This window comes from Lepisma saccharinum, chromosome 14 (assembly GCF_977018435.1).
Source record: "Lepisma saccharinum chromosome 14, izLepSacc3.1, whole genome shotgun sequence".
NCBI lineage: Eukaryota > Metazoa > Arthropoda > Insecta > Zygentoma > Lepismatidae > Lepisma > Lepisma saccharinum.
The window spans coordinates 47,251,999-47,270,705 of NC_139242.1; the positions used below are offsets into that span (position 1 = coordinate 47,251,999).

General features: G+C 37.4%; 1 protein-coding gene across 1 annotated transcript; it reads left to right on the top strand.

The window, feature by feature from the left end:
- Positions 1 to 1,119: 1,119 nt before the first annotated feature.
- Positions 1,120 to 17,531, top strand: LOC145998529 (uncharacterized). The gene is made up of 2 exons (XM_083134955.1): positions 1,120 to 1,154; positions 17,130 to 17,531. Exons 1-2 carry the CDS (start codon positions 1,143 to 1,145, stop codon positions 17,421 to 17,423), a joined length of 306 nt encoding a protein of 101 aa, XP_082991081.1. The 5' UTR covers positions 1,120 to 1,142; the 3' UTR covers positions 17,424 to 17,531.
- Positions 17,532 to 18,707: the final 1,176 nt, after the last annotated feature.

Here is an 18,707-nt window from a genome sequence, read left to right on the forward strand (position 1 = left end):
CAAGTTAGGATTCCTTTCAGTTGATATGCACTTCAATGCATCAGTTGATGTTCCTTGATGCACCTTCCTGCATCTTTTTGGATGATGCACTTAAACGTTTGGTCTGAGCTACAGAGTGTATGTAGCTCAGACGAAACGTTTAAGTGAATCATAAAAAAATATGCATTCTGGTACATCAAAACGCATCAACTGATGCATTGAAGTGCATATCGACCGAAAGGAATCCTCACGAATCAAATGATGCACTTTCGTGTTACTTTTACGACATACAAAAATGCATCCAAATGCATCAAATGTGAATCTGATTCTTTGAAGAAGCCATAAAACACACTTTAGTGCATCAATTGATGCATTCTGCTGCATCAATCGATAGGATGAATTTAGTTTTCTGTGTTTAGGGGTCTCGGGTTCGATACCGGTGGAGGCACATAGTGGTTCGGATCCCACTTTAAACTGTAGGGCCAGTCCCGATTAGCCTTACTGTGCATAAAGTGGACTTAAAACACCAATTCAATCAATCAATCAATACAATCTACGAATCTTTAAGTATTACCCACGTTTTCAAATGAGTCTTTCTTTGTTTCATTTTCTTTAAATTCGTAGGATATAAATATCACAAACAATGGTATAAGTAGAAAATTTCGAAGAGGATAGGGGGGGAGGGCAAACCACAATCCTGTCTAGGGCGCCAAAATAGCTAGCTACGGGGCTGGTATTTTGATTTAAGTTTTGTTATTTAGCATCGCTTTCTGCCACTTTTAGCTAATCGCGACGATAATGATGAAATTGATGAAGGGACACTCACAAGTAACACCCATGCCAGGCCGGGATTCGAACCCGGAACCCCTGGCATCGTAGCTCTGTGCTAACGATTCCGCCAAGTGGCAGGCCAGGAATTGGATAAAGGAAAATTGTGAAGAGTAACAAAAGATATCGAATTCATCCACTGATAGAACAATGTGCCGCTGGGATGTCCCCCTGTTGCAACAGAGCTTCTTACACAAGACGGAAGCATTGGCTGGTGTTCGAAGTTCGAAGTCACGTACTCGGGGGATCTTGCGGACGAATCGGGAACATATATAAGGGAAAGTTTCGAAGCATACGCCAGTGTCAAACAATACATCGCCGACATCAACACCAAGATGCTTAAGCTTGTAAGTATTACACTAATTGAAGTTAAGTAGACTTAAAGCTTACTCTGGTGGTCTAGCACCAGCCTTAGACCACTAGCAAAGGTTCTGGGTTCGAGTACCGGTCTCAGAATGGGCATTTCCTTGCATTGTTCATTCCCATTGTCGTAACTAATCTATATTCATAGTAAGAAAGGCAAAGCTACACGCTGCACATCGCAACATGCCGTGAAGGCATAGGGTGGAGGGAAAGGGGGGGGGGTGCGATGTAAGGATAGTGCCCCCATACATACACCACAATGTTTGCCTTTTGTGAAGGTGATGCAATCAACACCACGCTCCAGTCACCTTTAGGCCCCAGGGTTTACCCCAGGTATCGATTTATAAGAGGCTGTTTGAACCCCAGAGCCTTTTCATGTAGTGACACTGCTGGGAAAATTTCCACCTGAAACCAGCCACCTCGGGAATCGAACCGGGTCTCCCGCGTTGCAGTAGGACGCCCTACCTCACATACATTATATAAAGTAATGTTTAATGCCAATCTTACACCCCTCCAGCCGACTTCCGTGACAGAGCACAACGCACTACGACGCCAGGTGTCCGGGGTTCGAATCCCGGCCTGGGCATGGGTGTCCTTTGTGAGTGTACCTTCATCAATTTCATCTTATCATCACTCATCCTCATCGTCGCGATTAGCCAAAAGTGAAAGAAAAGCGAAGCTATTATAACAGAAATCAAATCAAATTACACCCCCCTCTAAATTTATTTAAATTTGGTGCTACAGTTGTGAGATTTTTTATCACGCCTTCAAGACGTAGAAAATACTTAGTGGGACTTACAATACAATCAATGTTCTAGAGTATTCGTTTAAAGAATATTGTATGTGATGGAGAGCTTACAACATTTTTTTTAAAAGAAAGAATACCATCAGTTAATCCGTAGGATTTCCAGCCACTATTTTATATTATATTCATGCTTCTTTCTGCAATCGGTACCTATATTTTTGCGTAAGGAACTCTTTCTATTATGAAAGCTGGCTCAAAGTGGCATCCTGACTCCGAATCAAACCATCAAATCCTTAACCAAGGCAGAGAATATAGACCAACAATTATTTCGTAAAGGTAGTTGTAGCAAGTGCTCCTAAAATATATTATAGGAGAGGGATATGGATTCTGGTGTTTACTGCTATTAACTCCCTCTACCTTCAACCTTCTCACTTATATAAAAAAAATAAAGAACATTTGAGCCAATAGTGTGAGATGATATCACCTAAAGAAATACGTCATTATCTTCTAATCTTTTATCACCCTTTTAAATCGACTTTATAGCCTACACAAAGAACCCAAAATGTGTCAGTTGACACATCCGTGTTGACTCCAGTAACAGTGCATAAACTGCTTATGGCGGTGAATGAAAGTACACAGAGAAATGCATGAAACGGTACTTTTATCAGCTGTTCCGGGTGATGCATTAAAATGGCCTCGATTGAGAAGAGAAGACATGTCATTTCGAAGAAACAAATTTGCACGTGTGTGTCAATTGTTGAATTTTGAGTTCATCTATTCTCTAAACACCTTTACTTCTAAACATTCCATCTAAAATAGTATTTTTAACCAGTAGCGGAGATTGGGTGACAAAACTGGGGGGGGGGCAATGACAGTTAACGTTTTCTTGGTAGACAGGCTTCGCATTAAGATACAATAGTAAGGGAAATGACTATAAGTAGGGGAGGGCAACAGCCCCCACGCCCCTAAATCGCCACCATCGGTTGTAACTCTCGGAATTTCAATGTTCATCCAATTTTGTAACTTTAGACAAAATATACGTAGACAATCTAGTGCCTATTTCTTTCCAAACCAATTTCCAAAATTAGTTCTGTCAACTGAAACAGCACTCGTCCCTGTACGATGTTTATTAGCATAATCTGACTTACTCCGCTGAAGGAAATATTAATTTGTATTGTTAATTGGGTAAATTGGAAGTACAATTCTTGGCCGGTTTCCGTGGATATAACTCAGTTTTAGCCATGCTATGTCTGCTAGCTAGGGTTGGTAAAATCTGTGTTTTTTTTTAAAGAAATAAATAAAACAGTTCTTGTTGGTTCTGTATATCATCGAAGGAATGACTGTTCTTTCTAGATACATTACAAAGTAAGTAAATCTATTTATCTTAAATACTTGTAAATCTTGCATGTAGGCTGTTCAAGAAGGTTCGAATATTCCACAGTTGCCAGACCCTAGTCTGTTCCCGTTGTAGCTACTCTGTTTTTAGAAACATAACATTTTATTATGAATTTAACAATATACGTACGTACATTCGCTTTAACAAGCCCTTTCATCCATACATCTACCATTAATTCATTATAGAAGTGTTTTCAACATTTGTAAAAAAAATCGTAGGGATGTGTTTTAAACGTTTAGAACAAGCTGTTTTAAACATTCCAGCCCTGCTGCAAGCACTGCCTACACCATTCCCCCCAGAATGGTGAGGTAACGTTCGACGGTTCACTGCATAGAACACAAGGTGTTTTAGTACATCAAGTCTACAACAGATGGCAGGACAGTACAGCAGCTTCGGAATGTGTTGATATAATTTTCTCAACATTGAAGCGGACTGTTGTCCATACTAACCATTGTCTGAAAAAGACTCGTCTCGTTTAGTAATGATATAATTTCTTATTTTATACAGCACATTTTGTTAAAGGTATGTTTGACTATATTATTCGAATGTCTTTAAGTAGAATTTTCTTTAAAGAAATTGAAAGAACCTCGTAACGAGTCACTTATCGAGTATAAGAATTCTACAATCCTGTAACATGTTAAAAGGAGTGCATTACAATTGCGATGTATAAATTACACATTTCTACTCAATACGTTGACTGTATTAACCAGTAAAAACAGAAAGATAAGAAGAAAAAAAACATGACAGTCAGGCACAAACAGACGGATCGCAAGAAGCCAACTATATTGGAAACAACCTGAGCTTTAAAGTAGAAACTTTGTGCGCCGACAGACCTACCAAACGACAGCTCAACGCACTGGCGTAGCTAGACATGTGCTTACGGGGCACGGACCCTCCCAAATATTTAACCAAATTACAAATAGATTTCGTAGTGCTGAGCTAAATCATGACATTAACTGTTGCTGATGCTTTTTTTTTTATATCATGCAAGGAAATAAAATTAAAACTACCCTGTGGGTCTCTTAATGGGGGGGAAGCAGTGACTGAAGTACAGATGATGCTGCCATCTAGTGTAACTTTTCCTCCACTTGATGTCGATCGAACAGAAATGTTATTAAGTTGAGTCCATATGCGATCCTCCCTTTCTTTAATCGCTTGGATAAGTTTCTCCGACCCTCGGGTGGCAGTTGCTGAATTGATTTGTCCAGTGAAATGATCGAAATTGCAACATTAGCTTGCAGAGACAATCTGATACCACGATATGAGATCAAATGAAGGCAAACAGAACTGTCCTTCTTGGCGGCCATTTTCCAATATGGCCGGTGAATCTCTAGTCGGATTTTCTGGAACCATCAACATTGTTGTTCCTCATCCATTTCTGGAAATATCCACCAAATTTCATATCTTTGCACGTTTCTTGCCAATTTCGTTTCAAATATGAGCAGGTTTTACAACAGATGGCCATTTTCCGACATGGTGGATGAAGCTTTAGTTGGATTTTCGGAACTTTTAATGTTGTTTCAAATTTATCTCTCAACATATACACCAAAATTTAATTTCCTTGGGATGTTTTTCAAATCTTGGCCATAAATTAAAATCATTTTCCCTGGAACTTTCTCTCTCTAGCACACACACATGCATAAATATACGAGAGAAGTCACAACAACTTATATAGAGACCATGGGAGAGAAAAGGAACAGAAAATGGATTGAAATATAAGCATGGAAGATGAAATCTAAACTGCAATTGAAAGTATAGTAAAGCTAGATTTCAATGTTAATATTACTGTATTCATCACTTATATACATTCAGCACACAACGTTTGTACTAACGGTTTATTTTTTTACGATTGTCACTTTTTTTAGACATGCACGTTTATAAATTCACATTAGAAGACATGTACGTTCATAAATTCACATTAGAAGACATGTACGTTCATAAATTCAAATTGTAAAGTCATCATACCTCAACACAACACAACATTGTAACTCTTGTGCTCGTCACAGAGAGAAAGGAGAAATATTTGGTTTCAGTTTGTCTTTTAAGACCGCTATATGTACAGATAGACTATTTGGGACTGGACCTATAGTTTTAAGTGAGTGTCCCTCAATTAAAAGGCGGCGACGTTAAACGGCAGTGCTGAGGCTGAGAGGATGAGACAGAGAGAGAGAGAGAAAGACAAAGAAAAATGAGTTGAAAAGAAAGAAAGAGGCAAAATATGTGTGCGGAAAGTGAGAAACAAGTGGCAATAAAAAGAAAGAGAAAATAATATAGAAGGAGAGACAGAGACGGAAAGAAGAACGTTATAGCATTCCTACAATAAAATTAATTCACCGAATAATTTTAATCTTTAATTTTAAAATAAAATAATTATAATAAAAAAAATCCTGACTACATAGTTTCGAAAGAACAGGAATGAAAACACGTTTCACTCATTTACTTAGTTGCAGTTTTTTTTTTAAATCGTGCAACAATGAACCTGATTTTTAAGAGTTCTCAAGTGTGTGTGTTTGATTGTTTGTTTTTGTTCATTTTACTTCGCTTTTTTGCCACTTTTGGTTCATCGCGAAGATGAAGATGAGTAATAATATGATGAAATTGATGAATGCACAAGGAACAACCATGCCCAGGCCGAGATTCGAACCAGGGACACCTGGTATCGCGCGTGCGTGTAAATTATAGAGGCAGGAAACGAGACAGAAACCGGAAGTGGATAAATGTCCCTTCGCTTGAGACGAGACCGAGAAAGAGTACAGCGGAACCAGGTTTCTACAAATTCAAATTCAAGAGTAGTTTTGTCCCATTGCTTCATCTTTAAGCCTCGTGATATCTCGGAAGATTATACGCCTGCATTTATCGTTGTTTTGAAGTGACCCTTGGCGAGTGGGCTCGTTTGAATAGGCCTATTTTGCAAGCGAACAATCGCTGGTGATTTCATATCTCGTTTCTCGCAGTAGGTGTCTCTTTTTAGTATTCAATTCTGTCGCTAGGTGGTGCTGTCCTTCAAGTTCCATTAAAAGTTTAGGGGGTTTACTTTTCTAGCATTGAGGTTTCCACTCTTCTCGGCGTTTTTGTGATTCTTTCCTGGAAATATTTATATATTTTCTAAATGTAAGCATCATCAAAACTTAACTCTGTTTTGAGCATAAATTCTTTTTTGTTATTTGCATTTTGCTCGTTTCATATGTTCAAGGTTTATTGTCGTGATTAGGATGATGTTTACTTCAAACTCATACGTGCCATACTAAGTATTCATCTACATAACCCATAAGAATGCATACTTAATATATGAGAGCATTTATGTACAGTATGTAACATTCTTATTCGTACACACGGATTTTCAAAGAAAATGCTTTAATATCTGAAAGGAAATACACTCTTTGGAAATTGTTTCTTTACAATTCAATAACTAATATCATTAGGAAAATAAAATCTTACCCAAATTCTGTATAACCAATCACAATAATAAATTAAATGAAACTGAAAGAGAAACATGCCATTTTTTGTACAACTTTTCTATTCGTACACTTAATAATATAATAGAAAAAAGTATATGTAGAGCAAATTGACTGACAGTTCTAATACTTTGATGCGTATCCTTTGGCTTTAATTACTGCTTGACACCTGTTCTTCATAGAATAAATCAGTTTCCGACATGTTTCAGAGCTTATTTTATTCCACTCGGCTTGCACAACAGTTTTCAACTCTTGTTTGGACTTGACGCCTGCTTTATGGACTCGCATCTTCAAAATTGCCCATAAATGCTCAATGGGATTTAAGTCTGGACTTTGAGCTGGTGTTTGTAGTAGTTTGGGCACATTCCATATTAGCCAATTCATGTTAACTTATGCTTACTGTCATTGTCTTGTTGGAATCTGTGGATAGGCGACATGTCCATTTTTTGGGCACTCTGCTTTACATTGTTCTTCAATATGTCCAAATAGACATATGCATCCATGATATCATTAATGACCCACCACCGTGTTTAACTGTTGGAACTGTGTTAATGTGATCATTGCCTTCATTTGATTTTCTCCAGACCCTATTTATCCCATCTCACCCGTATAAATTAATCTTGGACTCGTCTGACCATATGACACTATCCCAAAATTCCTGGTCCTTGTGGATGTGTTCTTTCGCGAATGAAAGTCTATTCCTGCGATTCACCTTATTTACATACGACCTCTTTTGTGGTATTCTGCCATGATATCCATGCTTCCAGAAGGTACGTCGGACAGTTTTATCGGAGATCATCTTGCCAGCAACATTTTCTACTAACGGTCGTAACTGAGGAACACTTAGTCGGGGGTTTTCTCGCACTCTTTTTAAAATAAAGTGTTCATCACGTTTATTCAACCGTCTCTCTTTTGGATTTCTCGGCACTTTCTATGTTGAACCTTCCTCTCTAAATTTGTTTACTATTTATTGAACTGTGGAGTGTGATTTATGATTGTGTGTCCATTTTTTCTTAACGAATAACACCTAAGGGCCAAATTTATAATAACATCCTTCAGATCGGAACTAAGTTCCTTCACCTTGCACATTTCGAACACGCTGATAGATAGACGATAGGCCTACAACAATACCTACGCCAGCATTTCGCTTGACGGGGAGCGCGCCTGCATGTTCAAACTTGTTACGAAGTTGCAAACTGCACGAAATCGCCCGAATAGCGGTGGCGCTGTATGCAAGGAAGATTGCAACTGTTGCCTGTACGAATAACAATGTTGCATGAAACAGCGTGTTTTTCTCTTTTCACACAAATTATATGCTCTATTTATACACTTTGAACATACATTTTTATTGACATTTGTTGGTGAAACCTTCATTAACATTAATTTCCAGGTACATATGAAAATGATTATATTTACTAGTAGATATGACATTTTTCCTCGGAAATTCTGAGTGTACGAATATCAATGTTACATACTGTACCTAGTTTATAGTCTTTGCAAGGAGGAGAACCGATCAACCAGATGGCGTTCACCCTCCTTGTCTCCCTCTAGTGCAGTGGAGTCACTGTGCAGACACAAATATATCGGTCAGACTTGGACATGAAGCCGAAACCTTTAGTAGCTTTTAGCAGAGGTGTTCGGCTGCGCATGCGTCAATTGTGGGGAAAAGGACAGCTTGCTCTGCGACGACATTCATGAGCATTTCTACATTCTAATTTCTTCATATATGAGAAGTATTTATTTTACACGAGAGCGCTGAACTAAGCTTATATTACATTTCTTGGATCTGAAGTGACGCATGCGTCAATTGTGGGAAAAGAATTATTACTTTCTTTCACTTCAGTTCCAAGAAATGTAATATAAGCTTAGTTGAGCGCTCACGTGTAAAATATATACTTCTCCTATATGAAGAAATTAGAATGTAGAAATGTTCTGAATGTCGTCACAGAGCAAGCTGTCCTTTTTCACACAATTGACGCATGCGCAGCATGCACCAGGGGGTGCTCGTTGCTATGTGAAGTACGTATGCATTACGTCATCTGGGAGGATCGGGTTTGACGGTGCTCGTTGCTATGTGCAGTAAGTTTAGTGCGGGGCATTTAGCTACTAACACGTCGCAAAAATCGGAACAAGCAGGTTGTTGATTTTGTAGCGTTCGATTCATTTTTATTGTATTTTTGTACTTGTAGACTGCAGTCATATCTAATTGTGCTGTAGCAAGCTATGAAAACTAAAGGAACTGACATAAAATATCATAGATTTCCAGTCGATAATTGCGTAAATAAACAGTGGATTCATGCTTGTAGACGAAATGTAAAAAAACGCAAGTGTGCAGTGCCAATTATTGTGAAGAAGACTATGTGCGAGATCTGAAAGCAGAATTTCTGTATTTTCCACCAAAGAACATGAAGAAGCCAACTGCAGTGCCATCGCTAAAATTACACCCAATTACTTTAGTACCAAATAATCGAGGAAATGGTGTAGTTCTCCTAAACACTTATCTTCACAATATGATTCGCTTGTAGGACGTGTTGCTAAGGTTTGCAGAGATGTACGCTACGAAAGATATGCAATAAGGAGACGTACCCTAAACAAGCTTAAGACTATGCTGGCAGAAAATATATAGACGAAGGTATATGCACAAACTGCAAGCAATGGTTCGTTGTTGGAAAACATATTCAATCGTTTACAAAGGAGAAACACACGTCTGCATAATGAAGCAAATAAATTAAAGATTACAAACAACCTCTATCAACCTGATTTAACTGAATAAAGAAGTTCAAAATCTACAACGTAACCTAACCGACAGTACCACAAGAAAAGTCATCAATATCTTGAAAATGTGTTCAACTAGTGCGAAGTACGTAGTGAGCCTAACTGATTTGTTATGTACATTTTATGTAAGTCGGATTTATAATTATTAACAATTTCATTTAACACTTTAACACAGACCGATGTTGAATTGTGATTTGTATGTTCACATTATTGTGAAAAACGTTGTCGGAAATGAGCATTTCGAAGATCGTGTACTAACTTTCACGCTATTCGAAATGAAATTTACCTAGTACATCTTCAATTCGAGTTACATAGCGTTGTATGCACGATGGTAAATATTGCATAAGTGAATATTACACCCATCATTGAAATTTTTGCAACTTCGTTCAATTTTGGTATTTCACAAATATATTGTGAATAATTTTGTACCCTTGTACTCAATATAAACCAATGGATGTTACATTATTTCTTTGTAGTACATTTCTGTCAAAAGAGCAAGATCTAAGATTAGTGTAATGCAAGTTACTTCGTTAATGTACAAATGTGTGTCACATATCAGCCTTGGAGTATATTTTCCGGTTATACAACTCAGACACACATGGAAATGGAAAATCTGCGGACAAAGTCCTTTAACGAATAATGATTCGTACAGTTGCACGGTCAATCATTGTGAGTTCATGTAACTTTTCTCCTTTATTGTTTAATTAAATAAGATATTTTCATTGATATTCTCAAAGCGTTTCATTTACCGTGTGATCATAAATCTATTTCTATAGGCTTGAATTAGTAGGTTAAGACATTTAAGTTTGATGTTCCTGGTACTCATCAAGTATTTCGAGTAGGTTAACTTAGTTAAATTAGTACTTGTACAGTGGGATCCATGAGTATTGCCGTGCAAATTGTCCATCACCATGTTCGTGCACTTTATTTGATCCAATAAGAGCTTCAAGAATTAAAAGAAAACTCAAAACAAGCTGTTGACAACTTCTGCACAAGCATACATAAAACTCCATCGCTTAAAAGCACGTAGGATGTAAGAGAAAAATTAATGAAAATAGTCATGGACAATTTGCAGAGCAATACTAGTGGATCCCACTGTACACTTTGGCTCGTCTTCTGCACGCGTTTGTATGTAAAGTTCTTAATACGAAAAAAGACTTTTTAGAACTATGACAACGATAACTTGCAGCCAAATTTGAACCAGAGAAATAATAAAATATCTGCAAATTACAAACTGGAATTGCGTTTTCAAAGTCTGAAACTACTATCTTACAAACTATTTCATCATTCTTCCTCCACATAAAACTTTCCAAAAAATGTTTGCATGTGGAACTTTGATCCGTACGTAAATTATTGTACAGTAAATAAATATATGAAGAAGGTTGGGAATTCTTTCGAATTTAGAGTAAGTTTCAAATGCAGAGTAAAATTTTATCTAGATTGTACAGTGGGATCTATGAGTATTACCGTGCAAATTGTCCATGACTATTTACATTAATTTTTCTCTTACATCCTGTGTGTTTTTAAGCGATGGATTTTTATGTATGCTGGTGGAGAATTTGTCAACAGCTTGTTGTGAGTTTTCTCTTCATTCTTGAAGCTCTTATTGGGTCAAATAAAGTGCACGAACATGGTGATGGACAATTTGCACGGTAATACTCATGGATCCCACTGTACGCGTATATTGCTTCTTTCACTTGATAATTTCAAAAATAAAGTTACATTATGGAGAATGGTAAAGATTAGATTTTAAGTATAGCAGTATAATTTTAATACTTTCTGATGTTATGTAAAATTTGAAATGTTCCTGGAAATGATTGCAACGTTCTGAATGAATAAGAAGGAACTATTCAGTCAGAAAACTAAATATTAGGCTTTTGTACTGCGTTGTGTTAAATGTTGTAACTAGATTATACCGGACTACAATCGGATTAAAAATTACGGATATTCAAGTTTGGACTCCAATTAAAAGTTAATCAGTAGAACCACATAAAAACGAGTTACATCAAAATTCGGCTTATTTAATTCTGTGCCAATCTATAGTTACCAATTTATTTTTGATTATGCGTTCTATTTTTATCATCGTGAGAACAAAATAGGATTATTTTTTAATTTGGCAAATTAAATATATAAATTATATATTATATAATGTATTTATTTATTATCCAATCTCTAATATCCATAATTTATAATCCGATAGTACCCCTGTGACGTTCTGTGAGGCCCGTAGTACCTCGGAGGCCTCTGTCGATCTCCTTGGCGTAGTGCTTAGCACATCGCGCTTCGACGCCAGGGGTCCCGGATTCGAATCCAATCGGGTAAGACATTGATTTTTCCTTAATGAGAAAATTGAGAATTTAGTAAATGTGATAGTATATGTGAATACAAATATTGATTGATGGATTTGCTTAATTTACTTCGCTTCTTGTGCCACTTTTGGCTAATTTGCGAAGACAGGGATGAGTGATGAAATTATGAATGAACAATCACATATATCCATGTCCAAGCCAGGATTCGAACCCAAACCTCTGGCGTTGAAGTTCGATGTGCTAACCACTACGCCAAGGAGGCCGGCTTGTGGAAACAAAGAAAGAGATCCTCTTATGGGTTTTCCTTTCATATTTAAAAAAAGACAGAAAAGCAAAAATATACCAAATCTGTCAATCAATTCTTTCTTTGAAACTCTTTCACTATGCACTTCTTCTTTAGCATGCAACGTTTCTTATTAAAATCATAATACGATTTATGAAATGATGAAATCTGAAATTCTAATGAGAACACGGACAACCTTCTTTGTAATATATCGGTCAGGTTTCAGAAACATGAATTTTTACAATACGTTTGCATGTGCAATTTTCCCTCTTTTAAAAGTAGCATGTTTTAATTATGTTACTAATCATTAAAGGAATACTTCAATACCATCCCGAAGTATGATAATTAATATTTACCCCTCAAAGTAATGAAACACTTTCCCTCTCTGAAACTCGCATAGAAATGATAGCGGCCGTTTGCTTCGGCCAATGGCCCGAACGAACATAACCGAAGGGGCACCGAGCATAACCGATCCTCCCACATGACGTCACGCGCTCGTGCATGATCGGCAATTTTCGGATGGCGCTACCTTATAGTATATTAAGTTACCTTGAGCATGCACTACATGCGTTCACGAGACGCCTCTGGGTTTTAGAGTGAACGGCCTGCAATCTGTTATTTTAATTAACTGCAAAATGCACATTTTTACAAAAAGTAACTACTGTTTGACTTGATTTCGTTCATCAGCCATTTTTGGCTAATGGCAAAGATGAGTATGATTGCTGATAAGCTGAAATTGATGCATGTTCATCACAAACACACATGGACAATATACTAGCCCCACAGACGCCGGACATTCGTTGGTCTGTAAAATACAGTCCACAGTGTACGGAAAGAGAGAGATTGACATTGTGTGTCTTGCGAGAAGATCACCCCTTACACCCCAAAAACTAGTTTTAATGGAGTAGAAAAATTCACCAACAATAATATGTAAATACATAAGAATTTCAAAGGAACCACAATCGTAACGTTGAATACAGAACTTTCAATACAGTAGGTGTCATGAGTGACTCCGTCAGACTTAACGGTGTGTGAGCCAAAATGGCTGTCAACAGATTTACCATATATATTGATCTTGTTATTACATGATCCAACCAATAATAGGAAGTTTAAATTCTGGAGGAAAAAGAAATCGCACAAATTCAAAAGTTGCTCTAAAGTGTATTGAATTTTAGGTTAGATTACATCACGATATGATATACAAGTAATCAAAAAATATAAACTAAATAATAGTATATTGTGTGGAAATACTGAAAAATACAAGTACTATTACAGACTTCCATGATCCAGTGCGGGTTCCGAAACCACTGGGTTCGAATCCTTACAATATATACTTGCATTGTATTTATATCCCGAAATTTGCTCATTAAATTTTAACAGGGTGGATAAGGATAATTTTGGATGGGCCGTGACCCAATCTGACCATATCTTGGCGACGTCCCTGGGTGTCATTATCTTTGCAATATTAGTGGTATACACAGCTAATGATAATTACAATCATACATTCAAATCATACCCAAATATATTCTTGGATTCTTGAGTGGGTTGGCGTCCCCCTGCCCCTTACATAGCAATGTTCACTACTATATTTTAATTTTCGACCATTGCTACTTCAAGATATACAGTCCTACATATTATCCTTATACAACTAAATTAACTTTGTATACAACCTTTGTTAACCAAGCACATCATACACTATTCTTGCTGCAAGGGTTTAACGGTTAAAAGTCCAAATGAGACATGTAATGTAAAGATCTAACGGTGTGATATTAAAGGATGACGATAAATACATTTATTTGGTAGTCAGATATTGTTCAGTGTGTGTGTGGGTGGAGGCGGATAATCAACAATCATTTGGCCTTGAATTCGCCACACTCTGATAACGATTATTCTATAAACCATTAAAGCTGCAACGCACTTTTTCTTCGAACTGTACGTTGTATGGCTCTTTGATTCTCGCACAGAAACAACAACCATCACTGCGCATGCGCTAAGTTGAAGCACCATTAAAGTACACACCAGTATAGCGACTTAGCTTAGCGCATTTGTGAGTTTGATCTTTTGACCATACAAATGAATGGACAAATTCATATGATGTGTGCGTGAGTAAAAGAAAAATATAAAGGAAAACATTAAAAGGGGGAGAGAAAAAGTAAAAGAGAAGAGAAAATATATAAAAGGAAAGAGCAAAGAGAATATATAAAGATGGAAAAAAGAGAAAAGGAGGTAGAGGGAGTAAAAGAAAGAAAGAGAGAGAGAGCGAGAGAGAGAGAGAGAGAGAGAGAGAATATAAAGGGAAAGGGACAAAGGAAAAAAGAAAGAAAAGGAGGGAGAGAGAAGGAAGGACAGAGATGATGGGCTTTGCACGTTACAATAAGTCTCTAAGCTCCAAGTACGACGTCAGAGAAAACAAATCTCCTTTGGTTTGTCTCAATGCGCATTTGTGCATGTAAACTTTGCAAGATTGCCCAATAATTATCACCAGAGAACCAAGGTATCATGGACGTCCGCAGGATTTTTTTCCAGGGAGGGGCAAGTAAGGTAATTTTTTCCAGTATGGGGGCAAGGGACGCATATTTTCCTCCAAAATAGTGAGGCCCACTCAAAAAACATTATTTTAGTCTGAAATTATCATGTTTCTTCAACGAATTGAGAATAATTAACATAAATTGCAGTGACAAATGAAATTATGTGTGAAATGTATAATTTTTAGGCACACGTTCATTTTCCAGGTGAGCAGTGGCCCTCGCCTTACCCGCCCTTCCAGACACCCTTCTTAGAAGTGAGCAAAGATGATATAGCTACTTATGAAATCATTCACGATGTAAGAAAGTGATGCGTTTACATAAAATATTGCATCATTATATCTGTAATTGTATAACACACAACTAATGTATTAACTTCTGACAAAGTGTAAATCACCAAGCCTGGGACCTTCTGTAAACACACCGTCCCACCGATTCGATGTATCACTCCGCGTCAGTTGATTCATGACCGCAATCATCTGCTGTTACACTCATAGTTCGCCGCACCTATTCATTTTATACAAAGAGCCTCTGAATGTGAGAACCCGCTCTCAAAACATCAGACGAATATGCAGCCGCATTCATTGTTACTTTCCCGGTCATTCTCTCTTTCATAACCCTTAAAACTGCAGACACTGACACACCACTGCACTGGGATACCACTTCTTTTACTGGTTTCTCAGGATACCACTGACAGAACGTTACATAAATATTGAGTAGAATCTGTTTCTCGCCCCGTTTCAAAGGCTGTCCTTGCTCGGAGAAGACCGAGACCTTCCCGCACACATAGAAATCGCCATGTTATTTACTAAGGACAAGTCAGGCAATATTACTAAGTGGCACTACTTCTTTGCTGTTCACATGATTATTTTTAGAAAATAACCAATGTTATAAAATAATTATGTACACAAATCTCTAAGCTCATTGAAAGTTACAATGCATATTCCTACAAAATGTTCACACTTATCTTGCCTTGCCATGTCACCAAGTTATTTTATAAAGTGCACTATATTTGGCGGAACAAAAATCGTTATTAGGATGCTTGTCAAAGTTTCCAACCGCAATAAATTTACGAACTTTCTTTGTCTTGTTTTGATCATCATCAATATATTTATTGGACTTACAGCATTGCATATGGCTGTTCATGCCCATTATATATTTTATTTACATAAGATACAATTTACATAAAATCTACAAACAAATTTCAAATACACTCCTATCTATATCATCCTTAGAAATATACATTACCATGTTATATCATTTTGTCTAAAAAAAAATGCAAATAAAATATATTCAATTCGCATGCAAGAAAGAAGCCAAATATGGGAAATGATTACTGTGCAAAGAGTTAACCATAAAGTGAAGCAATAACTACAAAAGAAAGAGCATTGGGTTTAAAGTGAGACGTCATTTGCAGCAGCGTATCCCATACTACAAATTGGCCGTTGTTTTACCTTACGTAATGAATCCTGTAACAACGCTGGATTTTCGTGTGGATTATTTTACTTCTATGAGTTTGTAATGTTTTCTGCATGCACGTGATTTTGTTTACAGAAGGTCTCAGGGTTGGTGATTTGAACTTTAGTAAATATTAGATTAACGCCAACCATCATATCAACTGCTTCGTTCAGGCGTTCATGGAAGCAAACAATTGAATGTCAACAATGGGAACTGAGATTACTTCATAAACTAATAAATGTGCAAACATTAAATTTTTCGAACTGAATGATCAATCAAAACAGCGTTTTTACACAACTTATCTGTAAAAGCGTGTTCATTCACCTGCTGACAAGAATAGAAATCTATCGCCCACTCTGAAACTGAATGGGAACAAAAGGTAAATTTTATGCAGTGAAAAATTACAGCCAAATCTCGATTGCAATACAGTATACTTGTTGTAGTAAATATGGCATTGACTAAAGGAACTACCGAATATTAATTTCATGTGACTTAATATTTCTTAATCGACCCAGTAGTATCTGTTTTCCGAGTAAACAATAGAACATTTCCTTACAAAGAAATAGCATTACAGAAATAATTAGGTAGGTATCAGGTTCTTTCGATTTTCTCAGAACTTTGACTGGCGGAAAGACAAATGCATGTCTGCCTTTGTGTACAGTGGGATCCATGAGCATTAACGTGGAAATTGTACATCACCATGTTCGTGCAATTATTTGACCCAATAAGAGCTTCAAGAATTAAAATAAAACTCAAAACAAGCTGTTGACAACTTCTGCACCAGCATACATCAAGAAAAATTAATGAAAATAGTCATGTACAATTTGCACTGTAATACCCATGAATTCCACTATACGTGTCAACATTAGATGGCAAAAAATATGAATCTCACCGTGAAAATTTTCACCCTGTTACTTTAATGCCTTTTATTTAATTAGCAATATGATCAACAACTTTATACACAGCCTGTACTCAGTGTTGCTAATACAGTATCCTTCTCTACTCTTCCACAGCTGCTACTCTCATGCCTTCTGGCCGCAGTGTCCGCTGCTCCGGGACACGTCGTCGCTCCGTTTGCAGCTGCATACGCCGCACCGGTAGCTGCGCATGTTTCTGCGCCGGTCGCTTATGCGCACCCCTTCGCTGCGCACGTAGCTGCGCCGGTTGCCTACGCGCATCCAGTCGTCACTGCTCACAGTGCGCAGGTGATTGCGCGCAACTACAACACGCTAGCGGCTCCTTTGGTAGCCGGCCCGGGCCTCGCCGCTTACGCCTCGCCTGCTGGGACTATCCTACTCAAAAAGTAAGCTTCGTCCCCGTTGGTTGAAACTTGGTGACGTCATCATGTGAATTACAGCAAGATTTTACACGTCAACATATCTGGGCATGGCTTTGATGTGAACAAATAAAAATATTGCCATAAAATGTCTGTCTCCCTCATTTGTTTTTCAGCAAGTAAGGCGTAAAATTATAACTGAAGCCGTCATATGAATAACATTTGTAGCCAACAAATATCAAATTTCACAGAAATAGCAAAACAGCAAGCCATATTGTTTTCACTTACTTTTAAACAGACGTTTCACGGTGTAGAACATGGTGTTATAAAAGGCTGCCATCTGTCTGCAAAATGTACAACTCATTAGTTGTATCATATTCTCCTGTCTTTCAAAAAGGGTTGTTCAAGTGATTGCTTCATAACTACGAACAAAAGCACGAACCATTTTAAACGGGATATACGAGGTGTAATATGCAGGTATAAAGATTATAATAAAGAGTAAATCATTACAAACATTATTATTTATGTTAAATTTGGCAGTTTTCTATTAAAAGTGTGTAAGCCTTATCGAGCAAAAACTAAGGGCAAGGTTGAGCGATTTAACAGATATATAAGGATGCTCTGTTGTAGAAACTCAGTGAAAATGCCAGTTTATCCAGGACTCCCAACGCGTTATGAATTTGAATTAAAATATTTTGGGTGAGGCTATTTTGTACCAGTCACACTATACGGGGTCCAGCCCCTTATCATAACAAAAATAAAAGCATGTCTGAAAACTAAAATGCCCTTACCTTGTTTAAAAGCTGAGGCTAAAAAGGGCGCTCAGCACAAATAAGGACAAAACACAAGACGAAACAGAATTATACTGGCCATGGGGCCAGTCGCCAGAGCCTCGTTAGTCTACAGTCCAGGGTGTACTACGTGGAAGTGAGGCCGAATCGTTATGTTAGAGAGCCGAGTTCGAGTGTTGGTGAGGCTTATATTTTCGCCAAGTTTGACAGGTACCTCTCTATAAGTACGACTTTCCTGTCATAGGTAAAACAAGGATTCCCCTATAGGAACGTTACTTTATCGTTTTCTAAGAATCAGGACGCTCCTGTACAACGGCCTTTTTCCCAAACGAACATTTTGTGGATTTCGTTGGAAACTCAGACAAATTATATTTTGTTAATTTAATAAAGCTGCAAATGTTAAAGAAAATTATGATTTCAGAAGATTGCTAGAAATTTAAGAATGATAATTATCTATTACTTACAAATTATAAAAAGCCAGAAAGGCAGAAGACTAAATTATCAGCTTAGCAACCCTCAGACAG